Source organism: Anticarsia gemmatalis, chromosome 30 (assembly GCF_050436995.1).
Source record: "Anticarsia gemmatalis isolate Benzon Research Colony breed Stoneville strain chromosome 30, ilAntGemm2 primary, whole genome shotgun sequence".
Classification (NCBI taxonomy): domain Eukaryota; kingdom Metazoa; phylum Arthropoda; class Insecta; order Lepidoptera; family Erebidae; genus Anticarsia; species Anticarsia gemmatalis.
Window position 1 is genome coordinate 2,158,706 of NC_134774.1, and position 25,883 is coordinate 2,184,588.

General features: G+C 34.9%; 2 protein-coding genes across 10 annotated transcripts in view; one reads left to right on the forward strand and one right to left on the reverse strand.

Moving 5' to 3' along the window:
* The window catches only part of LOC142985429 (uncharacterized), a 38,434-nt gene extending 29,729 nt beyond the window's left edge, over positions 1 to 8,705 (forward strand). For all 6 annotated transcript variants that reach the window (XM_076133593.1, XM_076133596.1, XM_076133595.1 and 3 more), the window contains 4 exons: positions 195 to 323; positions 762 to 877; positions 5,398 to 5,609; positions 8,503 to 8,705. In XM_076133593.1, the coding sequence (XP_075989708.1) occupies positions 195 to 323; positions 762 to 877; positions 5,398 to 5,609; positions 8,503 to 8,580 (535 nt within the window). In that variant the 3' untranslated portion in view covers positions 8,581 to 8,705. The remainder of the gene's footprint in view (positions 1 to 194; positions 324 to 761; positions 878 to 5,397; positions 5,610 to 8,502) is intronic.
* Positions 8,706 to 12,318: 3,613 nt separating this feature from the next.
* The window catches only part of LOC142985403 (cytotoxic granule associated RNA binding protein TIA1), a 196,529-nt gene continuing 182,964 nt past the window's right edge, over positions 12,319 to 25,883 (reverse strand). For all 4 annotated transcript variants that reach the window (XM_076133541.1, XM_076133538.1, XM_076133540.1 and 1 more), the window contains 3 exons: positions 24,840 to 25,015; positions 23,417 to 23,591; positions 12,319 to 22,543 (listed from right to left, as the gene is read on the reverse strand). In XM_076133541.1, the coding sequence (XP_075989656.1) occupies positions 22,502 to 22,543; positions 23,417 to 23,591; positions 24,840 to 25,015 (393 nt within the window). In that variant the 3' untranslated portion in view covers positions 12,319 to 22,501. The remainder of the gene's footprint in view (positions 22,544 to 23,416; positions 23,592 to 24,839; positions 25,016 to 25,883) is intronic.

The window sequence follows — 25,883 nt, forward strand, 5'->3', positions numbered from 1 at the left end:
CACCCCCTATTTCATCCCCTTGGGGGTGGAATTTATCAAAATCCTTTCTTAGCGGATGCCAACGTGCATTTAAATTTCCACTAATAATACTACTCAAGGCCTAACCCCTCCCTCAATACGGGAGGAGACCCTTGCCCAGCTGTGGGACATTAATGGGTTGCATTTATTTATTTTAATACTATGTTTGCCTCCAGGATCCATCGCCGTGTGCATCAGAACCGCGGCGGTGGTACTTCGAGGTCGCGAGCTCGCTCCTCCGATAGATATGAGTGCGACTGTTGCAGCGAAACATTCAACCGACGCGAGAAACTCCGGGAACACAAGTATGTATACAGTTAAGAATAAACTGCCTCCGTGGCGCAGTTGTTTAGGTCGCCACGCCGATACCACTGCAACAGGAGGTCGTGGGTTCGATTCCCGGAGCGATTTGTTCACAGAGCAATTATTTGTGCGATCCATAAATCATTGTTTTGGGTCCGGTTGTACTTTGTGTCCGTTGTTCGTATGTTTGTAAAAGTCCCCGCGACACAAGAGCGATTGTTAGTGCGGGAGTTGTCTTTTTTAAGATAAAAAAAAACAAAAAAGCCTTACCTTTGACATTGAGGTAGTCCTCGCCGCAATAACCGTAGCGCCGCGTGCAGTGGGTTCGAATCCCACCCGGGGACAAATATTTGTTTGACGTTTCGAATTATAAGACCTTGCCTTTTATTTCAAGAGAGTGGGCTAGTAACACGTTTTGTAATGTAATTTCATTGTTTCAGGGCTGAAGCGCACCGCGGCGCCATGACGGTCCGCTGTGAAGTGTGTCGCAAGTGCTTCGAGGACGACGCCGAGCTAGCGGCCCACGATAGAACACACACCGCTGACGAGCGCGCCGGTGAGTATATATGTTACTGTAAAAGCCCGAACTGTGGCAAATCCTAAGATTTTCCGGTATAACCTAAGATTTACCAACTCGCAATGGTAAAAGTCCGAACAAGCCAGAGTTTAAAAACTATGTTACGATATATAAAAAAATCCTCCTTCATAACTATGTTTATAACTATTTTACAGTATAATTATATACTGTGACATATACAGGGTGTGGCGTAAATAATGGATAATCCTTTACCAGCGGATGGGCGACAACCCAACTGATCTAAATATCAAAATTTACCTCTGGCACAAGTATCATAGTTTTTGAGATTTTCGCCATTTTGTGTGTTTTTTAAGAAAGCGATTTAAGCTCGTTCTTTTTAATGCTGTGATCACAATTGAAGGCTTTTTTTAAATCCGTTTTTTGCAAATAAATCCTGAATAGATGTGCTATAGAATCTACAATCTTGTTTTGTTATTATTACTTGTTTTTTATTTAAATTATGCATTCAAAGTTGAATTTTATAATCTTTCCCAACATTTGTGCAACTTTGAGCACTTGTAGTGAAAAAAAAATGTATGGTGGCTTTACTGCCCACGCCATAAATAATTTCTAAATTTTATCAGAATTCTAAATTGGTATAACTTGCAGCATTAATACCGATTATTGTCAAAGTATTACAAATAACTTAAATTATTAACACTTTTGCCGGTCGACTAATTTAATTTTTTCACGCTAAGCGCGTTCTAGATTCAATAGCACATCTATTCAGGATTTAATTGCAAAACACGGATTTAAAAAAAGTCTTCATTTGTGATCACAGGACCAAAAAGTACGAGCGTAAATCGCTTTCTTAAACACACATAATGGCCAACATTTTTTGCAAATAAATCCTAAATTGCTGTGCTATCGAACCTAATATCTTGTTTTGTTATTACTACTTGTCTTTTATTTAAACTATGCATTCAAAGTTAAATTTTATAATTTTTCAACACCTTTGTGCAACTTTGAGCACTTGTGTGCAGTGTTGAAAAAAAAAAGAAATACATAACATAAATTCTATTCAAATAATAAAGATTAGAAATCTAAAGAAAACTACTCTGTTGACAAAAAAAACATTTTTGTAATACATTATTTCATCAAATTGTAATACCTACATTATTTTGAAATAGACTTGGTAGAAGCAGCACAGTTCCAAGCTTTTTTATCATCTAAATAATCTTTAATAGTGTAATAACCCTATAGACATGAATATTTGAAAGCAAACTTAGCTTAAACGCGCTGATAAAATAAAATTAGTCGACCGGCAAAAGTGTTAATAATTTAAGTTCGTTGTAATATTTTGACAATAATCGGTATTAATGTTGCATGTTATACCAATTTAGAATTCTGATAAAATTTAGAAATTATTTATGGCGTGGGCAGTAAAGCCACCATACATTTTTTTTTCACTACAAGTGCTCAAAGTTGCACAAATGTTGGGAAAGATTATAAAATTTAACTTTGAATGCATAATTTAAATAAAAAACAAGTAGTAATAACAAAACAAGATTGTAGATTCAATAGCACATCTATTCAGAATTTATTTGCAAAAAATGGATTTAAAAAAAACCTTAAATTGTGAACACAGCATCAAAAAGAACGAGCGTAAATCGATTTTTTAAAAAACACACAAAATGGCCAAAATCTCAAAAACTATGATACTTGTGCCAGAGATAAATTTTAATATTTAGATCAGTTGGGTTGTCGCCCATCCGCTGGTAAAGGATTATCCATTATTTACGCCACACCCTGTATATCCATACTAATATTATAAATGTGAAAGTAACTCTGTCTGTCTGTCTGTCTGTCTGTCTGTCTGTCTGTCTGTCTGCTACTCAATCACGCCTAAACTACTGAACCAATTTGCGTGAAACTTGGTATGGAGATACTTTGATATCCGAGAAAGGACATAGGCTACTTTTTACTCCGGGAAAATATCTCATTCCCACGGAAAACAGCGACAATCGGAAGAAACCGCTCCACCGCTTTGCGGTTGCACTGGCGCTTTCACTAGATGGCGCTACTGGCAATATTAAATCGCACTATCATTACGTTTTATGTCTTAGCTGGGTAAGCCTACGCTTTGGAGATTTTTAGCCGAAATTTGATTATTATGCTACTTACGTTATTCTAATCAGTTGACGTTATACTCTTTCGAATTGATATTAGTTTGAAATAGTTCCCACTAAATATTTCGTGTTAGTTATAATAAATTTGTTTGTATATTCTTTTAAGTAGTTTTAATTACATTATTTTCGTATTTAATGTTAATATTATACCCATTTAGTGGTATTTGGTAGAATTTCGTGTTATTCTTTTAAGTAGTTATGAGTATTATATTATAGTATATGGTCACCCATCCACGGAACAACCTCAGCAAGCGTAGCTTAACCTTAGAGATGGATGCACGCGGTTGTTACTTAGCTACGAGGTTCTCTTATCTATACAAATATTATAAAGCTGAGTTTGTTTGAACGCGCTAATCTCAGGAACTACTGGCTCGAATTGAAAAAAAAAATTGTGTTGACCATTTACCGAGGTAGGCTATAAGCTATATAACATCACGCTTCGGCCAATAGGAGCGGATTAGCAACGAAAATTGTTACAAAAACGGGGAATATTATGACATGACATGTGACGCAAGCGAAGTTGCGCGGGTCAGCTAGTATATATATATTATATGTGACTGTGGTTGCATGACCGATGACTAGTGAATGATGAACGATGACTAGTGAATGATGACCGATGACCGATGAATGATGAATGATGACTAGTGAATGATGACTAGTGAATGATGACCGATGACTAGTGAATGATGACCGATGACTAGTGAATGATGAACGATGACTAGTGAATGATGAAGGATGACCGATGAATGATGAATGATGACTAGTGAATGATGACCGATGACTAGTGAATGATGACCGATGACTAGTGAATGATGAACGATGACTAGTGAATGATGACCGATGACCGATGAATGATGAATGATGACTAGTGAATGATGAATGATGATTAGTGAATGATGAACGATGACTAGTGAATGATGAAGGATGACCGATGAATGATGAACGATGACTAGTGAATGATGAAGGATGACCGATGAATGATGAATGATGACTAGTGAATGATGAACGATGACTAGTGAATGATGACCGATGACTAGTGAATGATGAACGATGACTAGTGAATGAACGATGACCAGTGAATGATGAACGATGACTAGTGAATGATGAACGATGACTAGTGAATGATGAACGATGACCAGTGAATGATGAACGATGACTAGTGAATGATGACCGATGACCAGTGAATGATGAACGATGACTACTGAATGATGAACGATGACCAGTGAATGATGAACGATGACTAGTGAATGATGACCGATGACCAGTGAATGATGAACGATGACCAGTGAATGATGACCGATAACCGATGACTAGTGAATGATGACCGATGACCGATGACCGATGAATGATGACCGATGACCGATGACTAGTGAATGATGACCGATGACCAGTGAATGATGACCGATGACCAGTGAATGATGACCGATGACTATTGAGTAATGACCGATGAGCATTGATTAATGACCGATGAGTATTGACTAATGACCGACGAGTATTGACTAATGACTGATGACTATTGACTAATGACCGACGAGTATTGACTGATGACTATTGACTAATGATCGACGAGTATCGACGAGTATTGACTAATGACTATTGACTAATGACCGACGAGTATTGACTAATGATCGATGAGTATTGACTAATGACTGATGACTATTGAATAATGATCGACGAGTATTGTATTGACTAATGACTGATGACTATTGACTAATGACCGACGAGTATTGACTAATGATCGATGAGTATTGACTAATGACTGATGACTATTGACTAATGACCGACGAGTATTGACTAATGATCGATGAGTATTGACTAATGACCGACGAGTATTGACTAATGATCGATGAGTATTGACTAATGACTGATGACTATTGACTAATGACCGACGAGTATTGACTAATGATCGATGAGTATTGACTAATGGCTAATAACCGATGACCGATGACTAATAACCGGTGACTGACCACTATTGATTAATGACCGATGACTGACAACTATTGACTAATGACCGATGACTGACAACTATTGACTAATGACCGATGACTGACAACTATTGACTAATGACCGATGACTGACAACTATTGTCTAATGACCGATGACTGACAACTATTGACTAATGACCGATGACTGACAACTATTGACTAATGACCGATGACTGACAACTATTGACTAATGACCGATGACTGACAACTATTGACTAATGACCGATGACTGACCACTATTGACTAATGACCGATGATTGACAACTATTGACTAATGACCGATGACTGACAACTATTGACTAATTGACCGATGACTGACCACTATTGACTAATGACCGTTGAGTTTTGACACATTCAGTCTTTCTTACAACATTTTGTGTTGTAGGTCGATGTCGCGTGTGCGGCGCCACGTTCCCCCGCTACGAGCAGCTGCGGCGCCACGCGGCCTGCGCTCACGGCGCGGCGCCGGCCCCGGCCGCGGGCGCGCGCCTGCCCTACGCGTGCTCGCAGTGCGGCAAGCGCTTCGGACACGCGCACTCGCTCACACGACACATGCACAACCACGCCAAGCAGCTGTACCGCTGTGTCGTGTGCAAGGTATGTGCACGTGTACTTATAGCACTATCCGCCGGATAAAACTTCCCCCTAGATCAATGGTTCCCAATCTGTGATCCGCGGACCACCAGGGGTCCGTGGAAGTCAAAGTATGGTCCGCGAATTTTAAATTTTTCAGTATGTAAATGTCCCGGAATAAGAAAAGGTTGAGAACCATTGATCTAGAGTAGGCGTTTTCAACCTTTTCTTGGTCGGGGACCACTTTTATATTATTCCTGTTAGCAGGGACCACTCTGTAACTATACCTACCTACTAAAAGTTAAATGTAATAATCCTAAAAATTTAAAATTCGCGGACCTTTGACTTCTGCGGATCACTGATGGTCCGCGAATGGGTTGGAAACCACTATCCTAGATGTTTGGATACAGCCAGTATAATCAAACCGACTGATGCTGCAAGACTTTGTTATCATAGACCGAAAAATTTTGTTGGCATGCTCGATTTAATATTGTCCTAGCTGGTATCCGGCTACAGCGGTCAGTTAAATTGAAACTAGCCAACTGTGCAGGACTTGGTATATACTATCCAAGTGTGTGTACAATACACAAATACACTCTCTATTACATCACTCTCATGGTGCGGTGGGACGGACACGACCAGTGAGAGGTCAGACGCAGGACCGACGACTTTACGTGCTCTCCGAGGCACGGAGGTCTCCGACCTCAACTTCCTGACTCCGGGAAATCTCTGAAAAATTCTAAACTAAAAATCTCAGAAAATACATTTTGGCCCGACCCAGGATTTGAATCCGAGACCTCTTGCGCAGCGCTATGTAACAAGACCCTCTACACTCGCTTTCACTTTCAGGATATTATAAACTAGTCCCAAAAATTAAGGGATATAAAAAAAGAATCCAAATTTTTGGGTTATTTTCAACAAGCTGTAACTCCGAGGAAAATGGTCGTACAGAAAAAATTAAAAAAGCAAATTGTAGCTCCAAGTGTCTAGTTTTTAGATATGACCATGAAAATTTTTTGTCATGGCCAGGTCTGGAGAAATCCTACGAAAACTACCAAAAAAAATTTTTTCCAAATTTTTTCCCTCCTAAAAAAAGGTCCACGGGCTTCAAAAATTTTTTTTTGATTCTTTCGTTCTAAAGTTCTTTTAGAAAATTTAATCCTCTTTAATTTGCCGTATTCAAAAAGCCTGTACGACGATTTGCCACGGAGTTATCGTCAATCAAAGCAAAAAAGTTATTTTTGACTTTGATATTCAATAACTCCGGAAATAATGATTGTACAGGAAATCAAAGGAGAGTTTTGAAAACTGCACAATATTCCCTATAAGAAAATGTAAACATCTTTGAAGAAAAAATTTTTTTTTGAATTGAAACCTCGGACTGAAAAAAAGACAAAAATTCGCAATATTAAGGATATTTGGATACCTTGGTATTACTTTGGATAAAATGGATGAACGAAGGATATCGTCGGTAATTTTTCAACCTCAAAGTGTCCCCCAAAATCCCTCAAAAATTCAAAGCGCTGCGATTTTTTTTTCATTGTGCCCCGAAGCTTCAAATTCTTTGTTGTTGCAAAAATCACCATTGTGAGCAATTTTGTGATTTTTATTCATTTTTCTAATAAAAAAATTTTTTTCTCCCTAAAATCTTTATTTTTTCGATTAAAAAGCAAATCGCGTGCCTATGCTCACTCCACGACATCGTCGAGCCCGATTGGCTTATGCGCATGACCATCACGATTGGGGACGTAGACAGTGGACCAGTGTCTTATGGACTGACGAATCTCGATTTTGACTTCATGGCAGCGATAGACGATCTTTCGTTTTGCGATTTGCTTTTTAATCGAAAAAATAAAGATTTTAGAGAGAAAAAAAAATTGTTATTAAAAAAATGAATAAAAACCACAAAATTGCTCACAATGGTGATTTTTGCAATAACAAAGAATTTGAAGCTTCGGGGCACAATGAAAAAAAAATCGCAGCGCTTTGAATTTTTGAAGGATTTTAGGGGACACTTTGAGGTTGAAAAATTACCGACGATATCCTTCGTTCATCCATTTTATCCAAAGTTATACCAAGTTATCCAAATATCCTTAATTTCACGAATTTTTGTCTTTTTTTCAGTCCGAGGTTTCATAACAAAAAAATTTTTTTTCTTCAAAGATGTTTACATTTTCTTATAGGGAATATTGTGCAGTTTTCAAAACCCTCCTTTGATTTCCTGTACAATCATTATTTCCGGAGTTATTGAATATCAAAGTCAAAAATAACTTTTTTGCTTTGATTGACGATAACTCCGTGGCAAATCGTCGTACAGGCTTTTTGAATACGGCAAATTAAAGAGGATTAAATTTTCTAAAAGAACTTTAGAACGAAAGAATCAAAAAAAAATTTTTGAAGCCCGTGGACCTTTTTTTAGGAGGGAAAAAATTTGGAAAAATTTTTTTTGGTAGTTTTCGTAGGATTTCTCCAGACCTGGCCATGACAAAAAATTTTCATGGTCATATCTAAAAACTAGACACTTGGAGCTACAATTTGCTTTTTTTATTTTTTCTATACGACCATTTTCCTCGGAGTTACAGCTTGTTGAAAATCACCCAAAAATTTGGATTCTTTTTTTATATCCCTTAATTTTTGGGACTAGTGTACACTAGCTGACCCGCGCAACTTCGCTTGCGTCACATAAGAGAGAATGGGTCAAAATTTTCCCCGTTTTTGTAATATTTTTTACTCGTACTCTGCTCCTATTGGTAGTAGCGTGATGATATATAGCCTTTAGCCTTCCTCGATAAATGGGCTATCTAACACTGAAATATTTTTTCAAATCGGACCAGTAGTTCCTGAGATAAGCGCGTTCAAACAAACACACTCTTCAGCTTTATAATGTTAGTATAGATGTATTTATTTATGTTTTCAGGCATCATTCGCCCGTGCGGATCAATTAGCGCAGCACTTAAACAGTCATCTTGCAAACTACAAGCGTCTGAAGCCGTAGTGAGCGAGACAGAGATAGCGCGGCCCCCGCGAGCGAGCGAGACAGCACTAGAGCGTCGCGTGTGCTACGATCATGTACCGCACACACGTCTATTATATTATATTAATATACAGTTTTATTTATCACGTTGATTTTTATTTTTATATCCCTGTTACCTGAAATAACAAATAATTCTGCATTATTTTTCATTTTTGCGATACCACTTTTAAATACATTGACAGTTTTGTTGATCGTTGTAAATTGTGTTAAGAACAAAAGCAGCAATGGTTAACGTGTAGCAAAATGTCTGACAGAATTTTAAAATATTCAGGGAGAAGTCGCTAAAATTAGAATAAAAAATACACTTTTCAAAAATCACTTATGGCAACACTAATCACAACTGTCAAAATCAAAATGACAGCTCTCAAAATCTTTAAGACGTGCAAGCAGCAACAATGTAGTATATACCAAGGTAGTAGTTGTGAGAAGGTGCTATTTACCATACAGGTACCAATATTGCATTGGTATGAAAATGGACTCGTCCGGAATGCAACGGCGCCTTAGATAGCGCCACTATCTATGTTGCCTTGGTACGAAAATGGACTCGCCCGGAATGCGACGGCGCCATAGATAGCGCCACTGTCTATGTTGCCTTGGTACGAAAATGGACTCGCCCGGAATGCAACGGCGAATTTTTAATTTTTAAAAACTCTTCCTATATTATGCGTTCCTAGTGATGTGATTCGAAAAACGCTAACCACGTGGCTTTTGCCTCATTAAAAATGTATGTAAATTAAAATTGTTTATATTTTAGAGCGTTCAAATATGAATTAAATTGCAAGAAAAAATGGTCGTTTAAGTGAATTTACTTTAAAATTATAATTTACTGTATTTTCAAGTTCAATGGGGGAGAGGATGCTTTAGAAAGACATACACAGATCATATCGGTAATGTCTTGTAAAAAGGTCAGGTGCTACTCGTAACTGACGGTCCTGTATGACAACATGTCTGTATGTGAATGAAGCAAGGGAAGTTTGTAAGGATTTACGTAATTGTGGATGTATTTCACGGAGAAGCAGTGACTTAATGGTGAATTAAGGATGAATAAATTTATATTTATAAAAATGAATCCCTATTTCCCCTGGTCACGCCATCACGCGTGAACGGCTGGACCGATTTCACTAATTCTTTTTTATAATATTCCTCGAAGAACGGGGATGGTTCTTTCGGTGAAAAAAAAATCTAATTAATAATTCATAAATTTATGAATAATTAATTAAATTAATCTAATATATAAAATTCTCGCGTCACAGTTTTCGTTACCGTACTCCTCCGAAATGGCTTGACCGATTTTGATGAAATTTTGTCATCATAGGTATTGAGTAGGTCTGAGAATCGGCCAACATCTATTTTTCATGTCCCTAAGTGACCATTTTTTTAATTTATATGGCAAAACAACGTTTGCTGGGTTAGCTAGTAATTCATAAATTTGTTTATTAAAAATTTTAAAAACAAGTTTTATTAATTTAATAAATTAATAATTCATAAATTTGTTTATTAAAAATCGTAAATTAAAGATTTATGAATTGCTATTAATGAATAATTCATAAATCTTTTTACTCCGATACGAAGTTAGCGGGGTCAGGTAGTGTTTTATAATTTTAACTTTTAATACATTTATTGAGGGCTTGCAAAGTCCCCAACCCGCACTTGATCAGCGTGGTGGACTCAAGGCCTAAGTTCCTCGTTCGGGAGGAGACCCTTGCCCAGCAGTGGGACAGTAATTGGTTAAAACAAATATATGTATAGCCTTAGAAGTAACAACTTGATGGGTAGGTACTATGAAAGCCTGGAAGATGCCCCAACTCTCGTTTACGGACTTGAGTATGGATACCATGATGTCATAGAAAATTTATGAATTATTAATTAATTAAAATCTTTCTCCGATTTTTAATAAACAAATTCATCAATTATTAATTTAACTAATTTATAAATAATTTAATTTTAAATCTCTTTTCACCGTAAGAACCATTCCCGTTTTTTAAGGAATATTATAAAAAATAATTATTGAAATCGGTTCAGCCGCTCACGCGTGATGGCGTGACCAAGGGAAATAAGGATTCATTTTTATAAATAAAGATTTATTTATCCTTAATTAACCATTAAGTCACTGCTTCTCCGGGAAATACATCCAAAATTACGTAAATCCTTACAAACTTCCCTTGCTTCATTCACATACATACATGTTGTCATACAGGACCGTCGGTTACGAGTAGCACCTGACCTTTTATCAAGACATCACCGATATGATCTGTGTATGTCTTTCTAAAGCATTCTCTCCCCCATTGAACTTGAAAATACAGTAAATTATAATTTTAAAGTAAATTCACTTAAACGACCATTTTTTCTTGCAATTTAATTCATATTTTAACGCTCTAAAATATAAACAATTTTAATTTGCATAAATTTTTAATGAAGCAAAAGCCACGTGGTTAGCGTTTTTCGAATCACATCACTAGGAACGCATAATATAAGAAGAGTTCTTAAAAATTAAAAATTCGCCGTTGCATTCCGGGCGAGTTCATTTTCATACCAAGGCAACATAGACAGTGGCGCTATCTATGGCGCCGTTGCATTCCGGGCGAGTCCAATTTCGTACCAAGGCAACATAGACAGTGGCGCTATCTATGGCGCCGTTGCATTCCGGGCGAGTCCAATTTCGTACCAAGGCAACATAGACAGTGCGCTATCCTGCGTTCATTTGAACAAGAAAGACAACAAAGAAAGAACTCTTCTTATATTATGCATTCCTAGTGATGTGATTCGAAAAACGCTAACCACGTGGCCGTCTCTTAGACGAAAGAAATTAAATTTGTTTAATAATAATGATTTTTACTTTGTTTCAAGTTAAAATCGCTTTTAATATCCATGTAATTGAACGTTTGGCGCAGTGGTTAACGTGGTCACCTGGCCGCAATAACCGTAGCGTCGCGTGTGGTGTTCGAAACCCACCGGGACAAATATTGTGTGATGATCACGAGTATTTGTTCTGAGCCTGGATGTTAATGCATCTATATAAGTATGCATTTACAAGTATATAAGTATGTTTATCAGTTATTTGGTTATAGTACAAGCTCTGCTTAGTTTGCGAACTAATGCATTTAAAGACATTGATGAGTAAGTAAGTATATTAAAAGTTCTGAATCAAAACGCTAGGTGGCGTTTTTCTCTTTTATATTTCAGTATGCCTTTATTTTGTTAAAACAACATGGGATATGAATTTAACTGAATGTTTAACTGAACAAGTTAACAGCCGCGAGCAACGATCTCTGAGGTTATGCTATTCTTGCCGAGGTTGGTAAGTAGATAGACGAATGACTATACTATACATACCCAGATCCTCCGTGTTTCGGAAGGCACGTTAAATTGTGGGTCCCGACTGTCATTTTCGAAGATCTTTGAAAGTCGTTACCAGTAGTCAGAAGCTTGAAAGTCTGACAACTAGGATTACTTAGTATCGTGTAATAACCCAGGTAACATTGTTGTGGAGGTCGGATAGGCAGTCACTCCATGTAAAATACTGGTATTCAGCTGCATTCTGTAGATGGGTGACCGCATAGTGGTATTTCAACTGGGCATTTGGGGGGCGTCGGTCGTTAATCCATGTCAAGGGCCTTACTTGAACAACTTTGACACTAGGTTGACCACTAACCATACGATAAATGAATGAAAAAGGTTATAGAAATAAAACTAACATCATATAGTTATTATTTAATATATCCCGCGTCATAATAATTATTCTAATTCATATGTATTCGAGTACATCTACAATAGGTACACAGTATAATGCCTTATTATATTAATAATTATATTTTAATTCAACTCGGTATATTACATACACAATGAAGAAACTAACAGTTCGCCAATGAAATGTGGAAATATTTCTCCAACTGACAACTGTCAAAAGTGAAAGCTGTCATGTTTGACGTGTGACAAAGTGACAGTTGTGATTTTAAGTTCGTTTCAATTTTGAAAATGCTGATTGTTTTATTGCGGTTTAAGTGTATTATTGGTATTGTGTAATGACAATTGACTAATAGCAGCCCTTTTTTCTATTACTTTGTTGGGAATAGATTTGAAGAATTTCTCTATGTGACTGTGTGATATAAATCAATTTTGTTCTAGTGTTGAACACAACTCTTCAATATTGATAACATGGATTCAATAAAAAGTAATTTCCATTGAAACTTTGACTTGGAATTAAGTGATTTTAAATTGAAGATATGCTGCGAAAAATCAAAAATGTAATTATTTCATGATGGTGGGCTAAATAAAATCCAAGTACAGGGAAAAATATATCTCATAAAAAGTTATTTCGAGGAGCTGACAAGAACTATGCCTTTTGCCAATTTATACTACCAGCTGATTCCGAATTATTATTACATCACAAAAATGTATAGAAATATGATCTAATGTAACGAAAAATGTAAGTTTATTAGATGATCAAAAATGGGCGTAGATCCCAAAATATGGAAAATAAAAATATTATTGATATAGTTAGTAGTTCACGAAATATCATCGTAACATCACGAGGACCACAGAAAAAATATCATTAGATCACGAAAAATGATCACAAGACTATGAAAATGTTCGTACAACCACGTAAAGACGAGAAATATTTCCACATCTCACTTAAATAACTTCAATAGTCAACAGAAACTCATAAACGTAATGTTTTTTAGTTTTTAAACATAACAAGCATTATTCTACAAGGCTTATATACTAAATTATATCTAATACTCTCCTAAGTAATTTTTACGCGAAATAATTATAAATTATAATAGGGGGGGTATAAAAAATAATTAACTTATGGACACTTACGATTTCGACCGAATACCGTTTTTGAACGAAAATTTCGATGTCAAATTTTTTATGAGAAAATTTTTCGACGCCATATTGGAAATTGTGTTTTTTTTCTTCTCAAATAGTAAGCATTTGTAGGTCTATTGTGGTGGAGTATGGTACAAGATAGAGAGGTTTGGGGAGAGGCCTTTGCCCAGCAGTGGGACTCATAAAGGGCTAATTAATAAAAATATACAAAGTTGTTTTTGTTCCTTGTGGTGTTAAAATATCTGTCAATGGTTTTAAAACTATACGTTTTTAATATAAGGGTTCCGTTAAAAAAGTGCCCTATGGTATAGTTACCGTTAGCTTTAATTATTCGAGTTCCATACTTATTAAGGAAACGGATATAGATTTTCTATACTAAGTGATGTTAAGAGAATCTTTAGGTTTAAAAGTCATGTCAACTATTCTGAACCTTTTTTTAAAGTATTGAAGCTGTTTATTTATAAAATTATAAGTCGATCATGGACATTGACAATTATTACTATCATTATTTTTTATGTACCTTTGATAATCACTATTTGGTTTCAAAATTTTCGTTTTTAAAACGGCAATTTTTCATTTTAAAACGGCGTTTGGTCAGAAAATCGTCACAATAGTGTCGTTTACAGTGTGGTTATATATAATACCTTATTTTAATTGATATAAAGATACAGGTTCAAAGGATAAGAGGAAGATAAAATCACTAACTCGTTCTGGTCGTTTAAGTTCATTACATCACATTTTTTTTAGAAAAAACTAAAAAAAAAGCTCAACCTTTCACTACCCAAGTTTCAAAAATGTGCGTCTTGAATTTTTATCCAAAAAAAATTTTTCGAAACAAAAAAAAAATTGAAAAAAAATTTTTGAGCTCCGAAAAAAAAACTATTTCTACAACAACACCCATGGACGGTAGAAATAAGGGGGTTAAATCAAAATAAAGTGCATTTTTTTCTCATTTTTTTTCCGAGTATTTTTTTTTAAATGAATTTTTGAAGAAATTAAAATTTTTAAGAAGTTGTAACTAGCAGTAAGATAAATAAAGAGTTCTACTTCAACACCTATCGCGTTTTTATTGCTGTGCTTTGTCATTATTTTTATTTATTTGTTGGTAAAAATCGTAATCACAATTACAATACCTTGTCATTATATGACGTCAGTCACTAACCATTTATTAGGATAACACACACAGAAAACAACAAAAAAAAATCCGAAATTTTTCCCCGCGAAACAACATTTTGTTTCACGAAATCAAAAATTTTAAAAATGAAAATTTAATTTTTCAACTGTCTATTCCTACTGAGTGCGATTTTTACCACAAATGTTGTTATAAGATATTGCTAATAGTTTTTTAAAATAAAACTACTTCACATCGAATACAAATACACCGAAATCTACTCAAAATTGGTTTGAGTCAGCAAATCCATAAAATCATTTCAGTAACATTTGCCGTTGGTAATGATATCCCTAGCTACGATTTTCACTTATTTCTTAGCACATAAAGTATGATTTATCAAACGACATACTATCTCACCGGCAAATGCCACTGAAACGGTTACCAAAGTCAAAGTCAGACTTTTCAGCTCTTTTCATTACCCATTTCTTTTTAATATATTCATAAGATTTTCGCTACACGCTTACTTTTCTTTGCTTGCCCGTAGTAATTATCATATTAGTATTTTTGTCTGTATGATGTCTAAATTTTGTCCTTTCAAAATTTTTATTTTAGTGTCTTTGAGATTTAAATTTTTATTTTGTTTTCGTTTTCAAAATGCGTTCTTTCACCCTTTCTATATTGCTGACTCGAAACCGAAAAGAAAAAAATCGACAGTTGATAGATTCTTTATACATTTCAAAAAATATGTATATTATATATTTTTTTTCATTATTTCCATAACTTCATTGTGTTACAACACAAGTTCTCCTTCTTTGGGACATATGTCTAAAACACATCAAAAGTCTAGCTCATTCTAACAAATTAAAATTAAAATTTCACTACTCAGCGCGGTGGAACGTTGCAAAAACTGTCAAAGTTATCTGACATTTAAGATTTAAACGTCAATTTTAAACAATTGACCGATATTTTGTGGCATGTTTTATCGAATCGCTATTAAAAAAGGGCGTTATTATATGTGTTTGTCTTTTACTTCATTGCAGATTGAAATACAGTCGTTTAATCACCTTTATTAATTATTAAAATGGATCATATTTTCAAAAGTCCGTGAATAATTGGAGACCATAAGATCCTTTGCCCAGTAGTGGGATAAAAACAGGCTAGATGTTTAAGTACTTTACTGATATATGAGAAAAGAAATAGCCTTTTCTAAACGATTTAGTTACTGAACTTGCATTCTTGTAACTATCAATGAAGTATTTTTGGCAAAATTAAATATCTTGGGTAACATTACGTAATATTTTTTACCATACTGATTAGGTATCGTTTTTCTTTGAATGAGAATGAAAATACCACAATTTTGATGTTCATTTGAAGTCTTTTAAAGGCGACATATTGCTGTTTCTTTTTTATTTTTGCAATCATTCAAACGCGCGACACAGGACATAATAAATGAAAAACACTGAGTTACACTTATTCACGTCTATGCTACGCATTTGTTACAGTTTTTGTATATATTTTTCATTCATTTTGTATTTCAAAATATTACAAAAATTGGAGTGACAATTTTTGAGACAAAAGTAAAATTTGTTTACAATTTTTTCACAGAATGAATTACGTGTATACAAAATAATCTTTTTCTTGGCCTTATCCCACGTTAAGTGGGATCAGTACAATATGTTTTCTTTCAAAAACATGCTGTAAAAAGGTAACTGACGTTTTTACAACTACTTGCCTAACGACAATCCTCCTTTGGAAGGTGAGTTTAGGCAACGTATACATAAAATAGTGTCGTAATTTTTTAGAAATTAAAGATTGTACTATTTGCGAAACCACCCCAAGCATATTTTGAAAATACAAAATCAATAAAAATATATAAAAAACACTGTAATAAATCTTATTTTAGAAACTCCTTATAGGATTACTTAGTCTGGAAATTTGGTGTTATATTTTATTGGAATAGACGGATGACAACACGCGAAGAGAAAATAAAACTAAAATAAATTGTAAAAAAAAATATTTGGCACTTGCCTTGTCGAAAATTGTGATTTTATTTTTTTCAAAATTTTTTTTTTTTTTAGCAATTTTTGTATTCTGTTATTCTTGCATTTTCGAGGTTGTATTTGTGTATTTTTTCCTCGAAATTTTTTGGTCAAAGTTTTTGGAAAATTATTTTTATGTTGTTATGTAAATAAATTCACAATTTTCAATTGATTGTGATCAAAATAATAGACAGTAAGGCATCCTAGTTAGACAAAGTTTCAGATGTCATATTAATATATAAACAGCCGATCTACATTATATATTATATAAGGTTTACAATATTTGGTGTTATATAACTTACAAATACAAGGAATAACGAACAAAAAAAGTTTTAAAATAAAAAATTCTAAAAAAAAACTAAAATTTTTATAGTCCTATCTAAATTTATTTTTTTATTTATTAATTATATATTTTGTATTTTCCCTATCTATGTACTTTAGAGCAAAGCCTTAATTAGTATATGATTATTATATATGAAGGAAGTATATAGTATTTGAAAAGGCAGCGGCACTTGTCCGGCAATTATATTATGATTATATACTTATTACTATAAGCACTTAGGCATAAATGATGTTCTAGCATATAATGTTACTATTTACTAAATTTGTCTAGCTAAATTACTGTGTTGTGATATTAGAGGTCGCACCTCACACGATTGTGGGTGTACAAAAATGTATGGTTATATAATGTAGCAGTGGTTTAAGCGGTCACCTCGCCGCAACAACCGGAGCGCCGCGTGTGGTGGGTTCGTATCCCACCCGGGACAAATCTTTGTGTGATGAGCACGAGTATTTGTTCTGAGCCTGGTTGTTAAAGTATATGGGAAGTAATGGGACAGTAATGGTTTAAAAAACCTAACGTTTTGTTATATTGGTGTAGAGGTGTATGAAATACACTCTTCTAAACTTACTAATTTCTTCTTCTCTCCCCAACCCGCACTTGGCCAGCGTGGTGGACTCAAGGCCTAACCCCTCCCTCATTACGGGAGGAGACCCTTGCCCAGCAGTGGGACAGTAATGGGTTAAATTTAACTTTTAACTTTTTAAACTTACCAGTTCCATTTAATAGAGGCGAACCTTTTTGCTGTATAGGACGTTACCAAATCCCGAATCGAGAATAATCCAATATAAATTATAGAAAGACCAATAGCATTTTATCCGCCCTGAGAAGCGAGCCCGTGTCCTCATAGTCCGCAGTCGGATACACTATCGACTGCGCTACCATTGTATATAGGACAAATAATAATTATTTATTACATCACACTATAATAGCAAAATTAAAGTGCTTTTAAATACATTCACATATATTTCAAACTTTTGCATTACATGTATAACATATAATAGGATACAGGAATTAACGCGAACACGCATTTTACTTTACAATGCCTGACTTCTTACATCATCAATGATTTATACCAAACTTAAATATTGTTAAAACCATTTGACGATTAAAAAGAGTGTCCAGGAGTTTATTGCCAGCTCTTCTCATTGGCCCTACCTTCCGAACTGGCGGTAAATTCACTCTCTGTATCATTGACTATCATAAGTGTCAGCATTTGACCTGAATGAATAAATGATTTGATTTTGACATTTCACTGGCCGTAGTTTCAGGCTTTCACACATTCTTGTATACCCACAACACGTCTTCGCCATATTGACTGAATGTCCAAAATTGACAACATTCTTATCAAAGAGTTTTCACACTTACTATTTAGCCGTCTCAAGTTAAACACTGCATATCAAATGTTTCGTTGGTTTAGCACAATTTTATATTTATATGTTCAGACGATGTTTTGAATAACTGCCAATTTCTTTGACAGTCTTGAAAGTCTGACAACCAGTCTTACCGAAGCGTATCGTGTTATAACCCAGGTAACTGTGTTGTGGAGGTCTGATGGGACAGTCGCTACCAGTAGTCTGAAGCTTGAAAGTCTTATCGCGTATCGTGTTATAACCCAGGTAACTGGGTTGTGTCAGATAGACAGTCGCTCCATGTAAAATACTGGTATTTAGCTGCATCCGGTGAGACTGGAAGCCGACTCCAACATTGATAAAAGGCTAGACTGCTTTTATACGATATTTAATACGTTCTTTGCTGGACTTTCATTTGCCGATTTCAATCGCTCTTTTGCCGTTTTTGCCGTAAACTGTTTTCATGCCGCTTGTAAATCATGCCGATTTGATGAAAATGTGTCTTGTCATCTTAAATATACGCACTACGGTTACTTATATATTGTTTTTTTGATTAAATATGAGATTCTTATTTCTATATTATTTTGATGAATACTTAAACTAGTGAAAATTGATATCGATTGAGATTTCAGACGCGATAAAATCAGTAGGGTCTTTTTTTCAAGAAATTTTTGAAAAATCGTTTCGTATTATAAACTAAGTAGGGATATTGGTGTCGAGAAATCACATTAGTTATATAGTATATAATATATACGTATATAGTCGGAAAATAGAGACAGTTGTAGAATAAGTGTGAAAAATCTTTAAATTATGAAGTAAAGTATATGGTGAAAGAAAACGCTTATATATAACACGCCTTTTGTAACTGAAAATTCAGGCAGAGGTGTGTGAAAACCACGTTTTGAAATTAACAGTATTAGTTTCATGTAATAAAGAGCCTTGCTATATACCAGGCATGTATATTGTAGTATTGTTTTCAAAAATGTATACATTGATTTTTCAAAATAAAAAATGTTTATTGTAGAAAATTGGCATTTGGCCAGTGTGGTGAATTCAAGGCCTAACCTTCCCTCAATTTGGGAGGAGACCTTTGCCCAGTAGTGGGATACTAATAAACAAAGAAACACTCATTATAACAATTTTTCTATGCATTTGATATTTCAGAAATAAAAATATTGTACTTTTTAATCCTCCAAAAGCGTTTTCCTTCACCTTATATATGTATATATATATTATGTAGAATAGTTCTTTAGTATATAACTATATATTATCTTAGTATATAAGTTTTCTAGCGATATGTATGCCAATTACTACATGCTGAGAAGTAAATAAAAACAGCTAAACTTCCAACAAAAACATACTAATAGTGAAACTAAATATTTGATGTACTTGTTACTTCTCTCTTTTACTCTTTAGAAGATTATTCTTCTGTCTTTTTCACTCTTCAGTGACTACTCTCACTCATGAAGATAATCTTCTGTTTTGTGCTTATGTCTTTAAATATTTGACATTATATTTCTTGCATGGCCCTTTCCTCTTTCTGAGAGGAGGCCAATGCCCAGCAGTGGGACCTTGCCTAGGTGTGGGACGATGGTCAGCGTGGTGGACTCAAGACCTAACCCCTGAGTAATTTTGAGAGGAAAGCTTTGCCCAACAGTGGGACGATGGCTAGCGTAGTGGACTCAAGGCGAAACCCCTTCCTCATTTCGAGAGGAGACCCTTACCCAGTGGAATTCTGGTAAGCGCGGTGGACACAAGCCTAACCCCTTCCTCACTATGAGAGGCGACCCTTGTCCAACAGTGGGACAGTAATGGGTGAAATGTATTATTATTTTTGCGTATTTAACTATCGGTTTCAAATCACGTTTGCTACAAGACTAGGTCAAGACTAGGTCTTCGTGAGTGACCGGAGTAAAGGTTTGTTTTCCAAAACCTCCCTATATGAGATAGCTTTCTTCAATATTATACTATTTTTGTGCCTTTACAGTGACTGTGAGGTTTTTACAGCATTCTATACGCCTGTTATAACTGAAGGCGTAGGCAGAAATATTGGACATTTACCACGTTTCGCCATTAACAATGTTAGTCCCATGTAATACTTAGAGCCAAATACAATGTCAATATTAAGAAGAGAAGTAACAAATTCCATTCAAACATGTATAATATAGTTTAATATAATTTTTGTATAAAACATCATTTCATACAAACTCCGGTGGCACCAGCGCACCACCGACAAAATGCTTCAAAAAAGATTTTACGACATAACTACAGCATTTATAAATACTAACCTCCATAGAGGGAAATATCAAACGAAAAAGAGAAAAAACTCTCTTAGAAAAAACGGAAAAAAAAAATTTTTTTTTTGAAAAAGTTGAAAAAAAAAAATTTTTTTTTTTGAAAATCTAAAGAATAAATCTAGCCAAACTTGCGTTACGCACGCGATTAAAAAAAAAATTTTTGAGAGGAAAACGAAAAAATTTTTACTTTTTTTTTTCGTTATAATTTCGGCTACCTACAGTAAACATGTATTATACTTAACTCTAGGCAATAAATATTTTTTTTTTCACTTACATATTAATATTAATAAATAAATCTAACTTTTTCTCTACTTTTTCGGTTTTTAGTAAGTGTATCTTTTATCTAGACACAACCATTGGTTTTAAACAGTATTAATTTACGGATCCACAGTATTTGGCAAATGGCTTTTTAAAATAAAATTTTCACTAAAACCAGTTGACTTTCAAAAGTCAGAAAGACTTAACATAACAAAGTCGGTACTGTGCGTATGAGAGAAAAGAAATAAATTTCTCGATGTTTTTTTTTTAACATACCGACGGAAATACGTCTAAAGACAATATCATCTCGTTTATCGACTCGAAAAATGTTCACAGCCGACTTATTGAAGTCGGCTTTCCCTCACAAGCTCGTTTAAGTCGGTTCGACTTAAAGTCACATCAAAACCGTTCGTTTTTAAAATTGTTCCGACTTCAAATTTTGAAGTCATTTTCCGTTACTTTTCAAAAAGTTTTGCCCTACTTTCACTACCCCTCCTAGCGTTTCGGCATTATATAAAAGTTATTCATTTTTTTTTTATAAAATTTTCTCACTCGGATGTTTTACTATTTTACTACTAAACATATTTCCAAAAATCTAATTTTTTTTACTCAATATTTTTTTTTTCTTATTTTAACAATTTGTTTTTGCTGATGGTTCAACCGTAAAAAAAACTCATTTCGCAACCCCTTTTGGCCCGCGTGGTGATATTTTCTTATATACTAGACTTATAATTTAATACTTATAATTAATTTCTATATATTTTCTAAAAGTATGTGTTTTTATCATTACGCATTTACCATGCAGTCATAAGCAGCGATAGAGTATCTTTCATATTTTGACTCACATTTTTTATAACATTTTTTGCATATTGCAACTCTATATCAAGAGTGGTACAAGCCATTTATATTCGTACATCTTCATGTATTTTTTCCAATTTTTATTTGAAATAATTCACGAAAAATAGCCTCGAGAAATTATTAAAATAATAATTAGTCATTTTTTTTAAATAATAATGTCAATAATTGACTAGATTTTGTTGAAAATCTTTGGTTTTTTTTTAAGTTTTTAAAGTAATAGTCACGTCCACATTAAGAGTAAATCGTTTTGAAATATCTTATTTTATATATTACTTACGATTAATGTTAATATATAGCAAAAATCCATCAAAATATATACAAAAAACATCAACTTAGAAGAAGCTTAACAACAAATATAAAATATAAAAAAACGAAAAAATTAACAACAATTTTTTCTTGAAGAAATTTTTGAAAATTATAACTGCGACGATTCCCAATATTAAATTTGGAAATCGTGGAAACAAATCACAGACGAAAATTCGAAAAGATTTTCTTTTACGAAAAAAAAGTAATTAATTAACACATACTTAATGGACTTAAAATCCAATTTCCGTCATAAATCCCATTAATTTATAATCCTCATTAAATTATTCACATGACAACATCAAATTTTTCTAATTTTCAAAATAAAAAATATCAAAAATTCTCCGACAACATAATAATAATATCTTTTTAAATCACACAATTAAATTATTTGAACTGGTAACACTGAATAGAATGTTTTTTTTTTTGACAAAAGAAACTCAATTACAGTCTTTGCGCATACAGCAACAATTTTCTGTTTGGGGTCGTTGACCTCACACCAAGAGACTCGGAGCAAGCCATTCGTCCTCCCCAATCTGTAAATTTCACATTTCATGAAAAAATTATGAAAAGTTCCGTTTCACTCAAGTAGAATTATTGCTGTGCCTGAAACATAAAAATGTTGTTAGAAAAAGTTGTGGTCGTTGGCTGTGTAAAAATAAAAACGATCTGTGGTTCAACCGTTTGCGTGGTCATTCTATAGATGGGTGACCGCATAGTGGTATTTGAGGTGGCGTCTCCGTGCTTCGGAGGGCATGTAAAAAGGCGTTCCCAGTTGTTGTCTACTAAGATAACAGTCGTTAAGCCACGTCAAAGGCCTTTCAGGCTTGAACAAGTTTGACACTAGGTTGACCACTAACCATACGATAAGAAGAAGAAAAGCAAATTTTACCAACTGCTAATCAGAGGTCTCCTCTCGTAATGAGAGAAGGGTAATAGTAAAAAATCTGGCCACTTGAATAAGATTTTTTGTGAGAGTTTATAGTTTAGACAGCCAATAATGCGGCCCCAACAGTAATATTATTATAAGTTCGTAAGACAGGTAATAAAAATATTGCAACTGATGTAAGATTCATTGACCGTACCTGAAAGTACCCTAAATAACTTAAGCCTCGACATCTTATTTTCAAGTACAAAAAACTCAAATATTTTTTACAACCCCAAAATCCCCCATTTAGCCTCAAAACTATTCATAACCACTAAAAAATCCCCCACTTTGCTTCAAAAACCACCAGGACACTTAAAATTTCCCCAATTTACGTCAAAACTATTCCAGGCCACTTAAAATTTCCCCATTTTACCTCAAAACTAATCACAGCCACAAAAAAACCCCCTTCAAAAAATTTACAACCCCAAACTCCAAATCCCCCCATTCAACCCCAAACCTGTATATTCACATTCAAACTCACTGGTTGTACTTGGAAGTGCTGCACAGCGGGGTAATGCAACACTTGTGGGGGTTGCGACATAGCAGCCACCCCTCCCACCGAGCCGACAGACCCCACAGCACCCCCTAAAGCCCAGGGAAGCTGCACCCCTCCCACACTGGAACACGTGCCACCGTTAGTCCAGCCATAGTCCTTACTGTGGAAAAGGGACTCCATTTTTAGTTATTCTTTAATTTTTGAGGTGATGAGACTAGCGTTTTGTTAACGTTGAAAATTAGATGAAAACAAACTAGAGGGCGAAATTAAGCCACCGTTACTGACTAGCAAGCAAATTTTGTATTCATTACCTCCTTTACACACACTCTATCGCGCATGAAACAACAATCGCGTGTGAAAGAGCGCGCGTGTAAGGGGAAAGGAAAGAGCACGCGCCGCGCTCATCTGTCCGCGCCCCCGAAGTAAATCGCTCTCTCGGAGCGCGCTGCGCACCCGCGCGTAATACTGTACGATACTAAGAACGTGCGATACAGTGTGTGTGTAAAGGTGGCTATTAAGCAATGCCGCGATTTTTTTATGCCTCCTCCTTTCATCGCACGTCTGCAAAACGCTAGTTATAGAATATAAAATATATAGTCTAGTATCTATGTACTTTTAGTCTTCCTGTATTATTCATACCTCCGTACATTTCAGCTGCCTACTTTATAATTAATCTCTACATAAACATATATTTCTTTCTACGTGTTGTACACGTTTTTCACACACCGGAATTAAATTTCTCATATTCTTTTCTCGGTCTTTCTTTTGTCCTACGTAAAGAGCTTATTGTAACTAAAAATATAATTAACACAGACTTCAATTTCACTCATAATTGTAATTTCAATCCTTTCCAATTTTATACATTTGTAAGCCTTGCACTATATTTTTAACAATAATATAGTGAAATCTCTTCTCTTCTCTACCCCATACAAACAGCTACCACTCATCAATTAATTCCACATGAATAAATAGTTACTAATCACAACTTAATTCTTCAGAATAAAAAAACACATTTTCACATACAATTTCCATTTACTCCACAACTTTATTAACACACATTTCTTTCTTTCTTAAACCAACACACAAACACCCCACTTTCAAAGCAACAAAAGTTTTTTTGTTTTTTTAAAAAGACTCCCACACTAAGTATGGCTCTTGTGTCGCGGGGACTATTACAAACATACAAACAACGGACACAAAGCACAACCAGACCCGAAACAATTATTAAAATTTGTGGATCGCACAAATAATTGTTCCGTGTGGGAATCGAACCCACGACCTCCCGTTGCAGTGGTATAGTCGTGGCGACCTAAACCACTGCGCCACGGAGGCAGTCACTAGCTAACTAAACCCTTTTACAGAAAACCCCACTTTAATCCAAAAGCCTTATTCAAAAGTAATCTCTTACCCCATGTACTGCTGTTGATAGCCAGCGAATTGTCCAGCATAGGTATATCCCTGGACCCCTTGGACTCCTTGGAGGAAGCCCCCAAGTTGCTGAGGGTAGGTATTATACCAGTAAGAAGTGGGGGGCACTCCGCCGGCTGTGTAAGCGGCGCCGAAAGGACTGTACGCAGTCGGCAGCTAAAACAAGAAAAAAAAAACAATGATCATCTTTGAATAATTGACACTCGGTCATTTGATTTAAAACTTTAATTTCAGCCTGCGACCACGGCGAGTGCAACCTGCGCCGAAACGTTAGGCATTTTAAGGTAAAATGCGTGTTCGCGTTAATTCCCGTATTCTATTATACATTAAACATGCAACGCGAGAGTTTAAAAAGTTATGATTAAAAACTGTTTCTGTGATTTATTTATTAGCGCGAAAAGAAATGACAGCCAAGTGGTTTAAGTTGCAATTCCCATGTATCAACCACATTGTAAAACTTTTGGCGATTGAAAAGAGTGTGCGTGAGTTTCTCGCTAGCTCTTCTCATAAGGCTCTACCCCGTTTCCGAGCTAGTGGTAGATTCAGTAATTTTAACGACATCATAAGTGTCAATATTTAACCTAAATTAATAAATTATTTGATTGATTGATTGATTGATTATGCAAGTCGATGACTTTTCCAAGTTATAATAATACTAGCTGACCCGCGCAACTTCGCTTGCGTCACATAAGAGAGAATGGGTCAGATTTTCCACGTTTTTGTAACAATTTTTACTGTTACTCTGCTCCTATTGGTCGAAGCGTGATAATATGTATAAAATATGCTTTTTTCACGAAAAATATTCTCAAAATTATTTATATCTTTTATTATAACGAAGACGCGCTAAGGCATATCCGCCATTAAAACAGTTGCCATGACAACGGAATTTTGTTATTTCAATGTCATTATAATATTGATTATTCGCGACTTCGTTCGCCACTTGAATTTTCCCGGCAAATGCGTCATTTTCCCGGGATAAAAAGTAGCCTATGTCCTTTCTCGGGTATCAAAATATCTCCATACC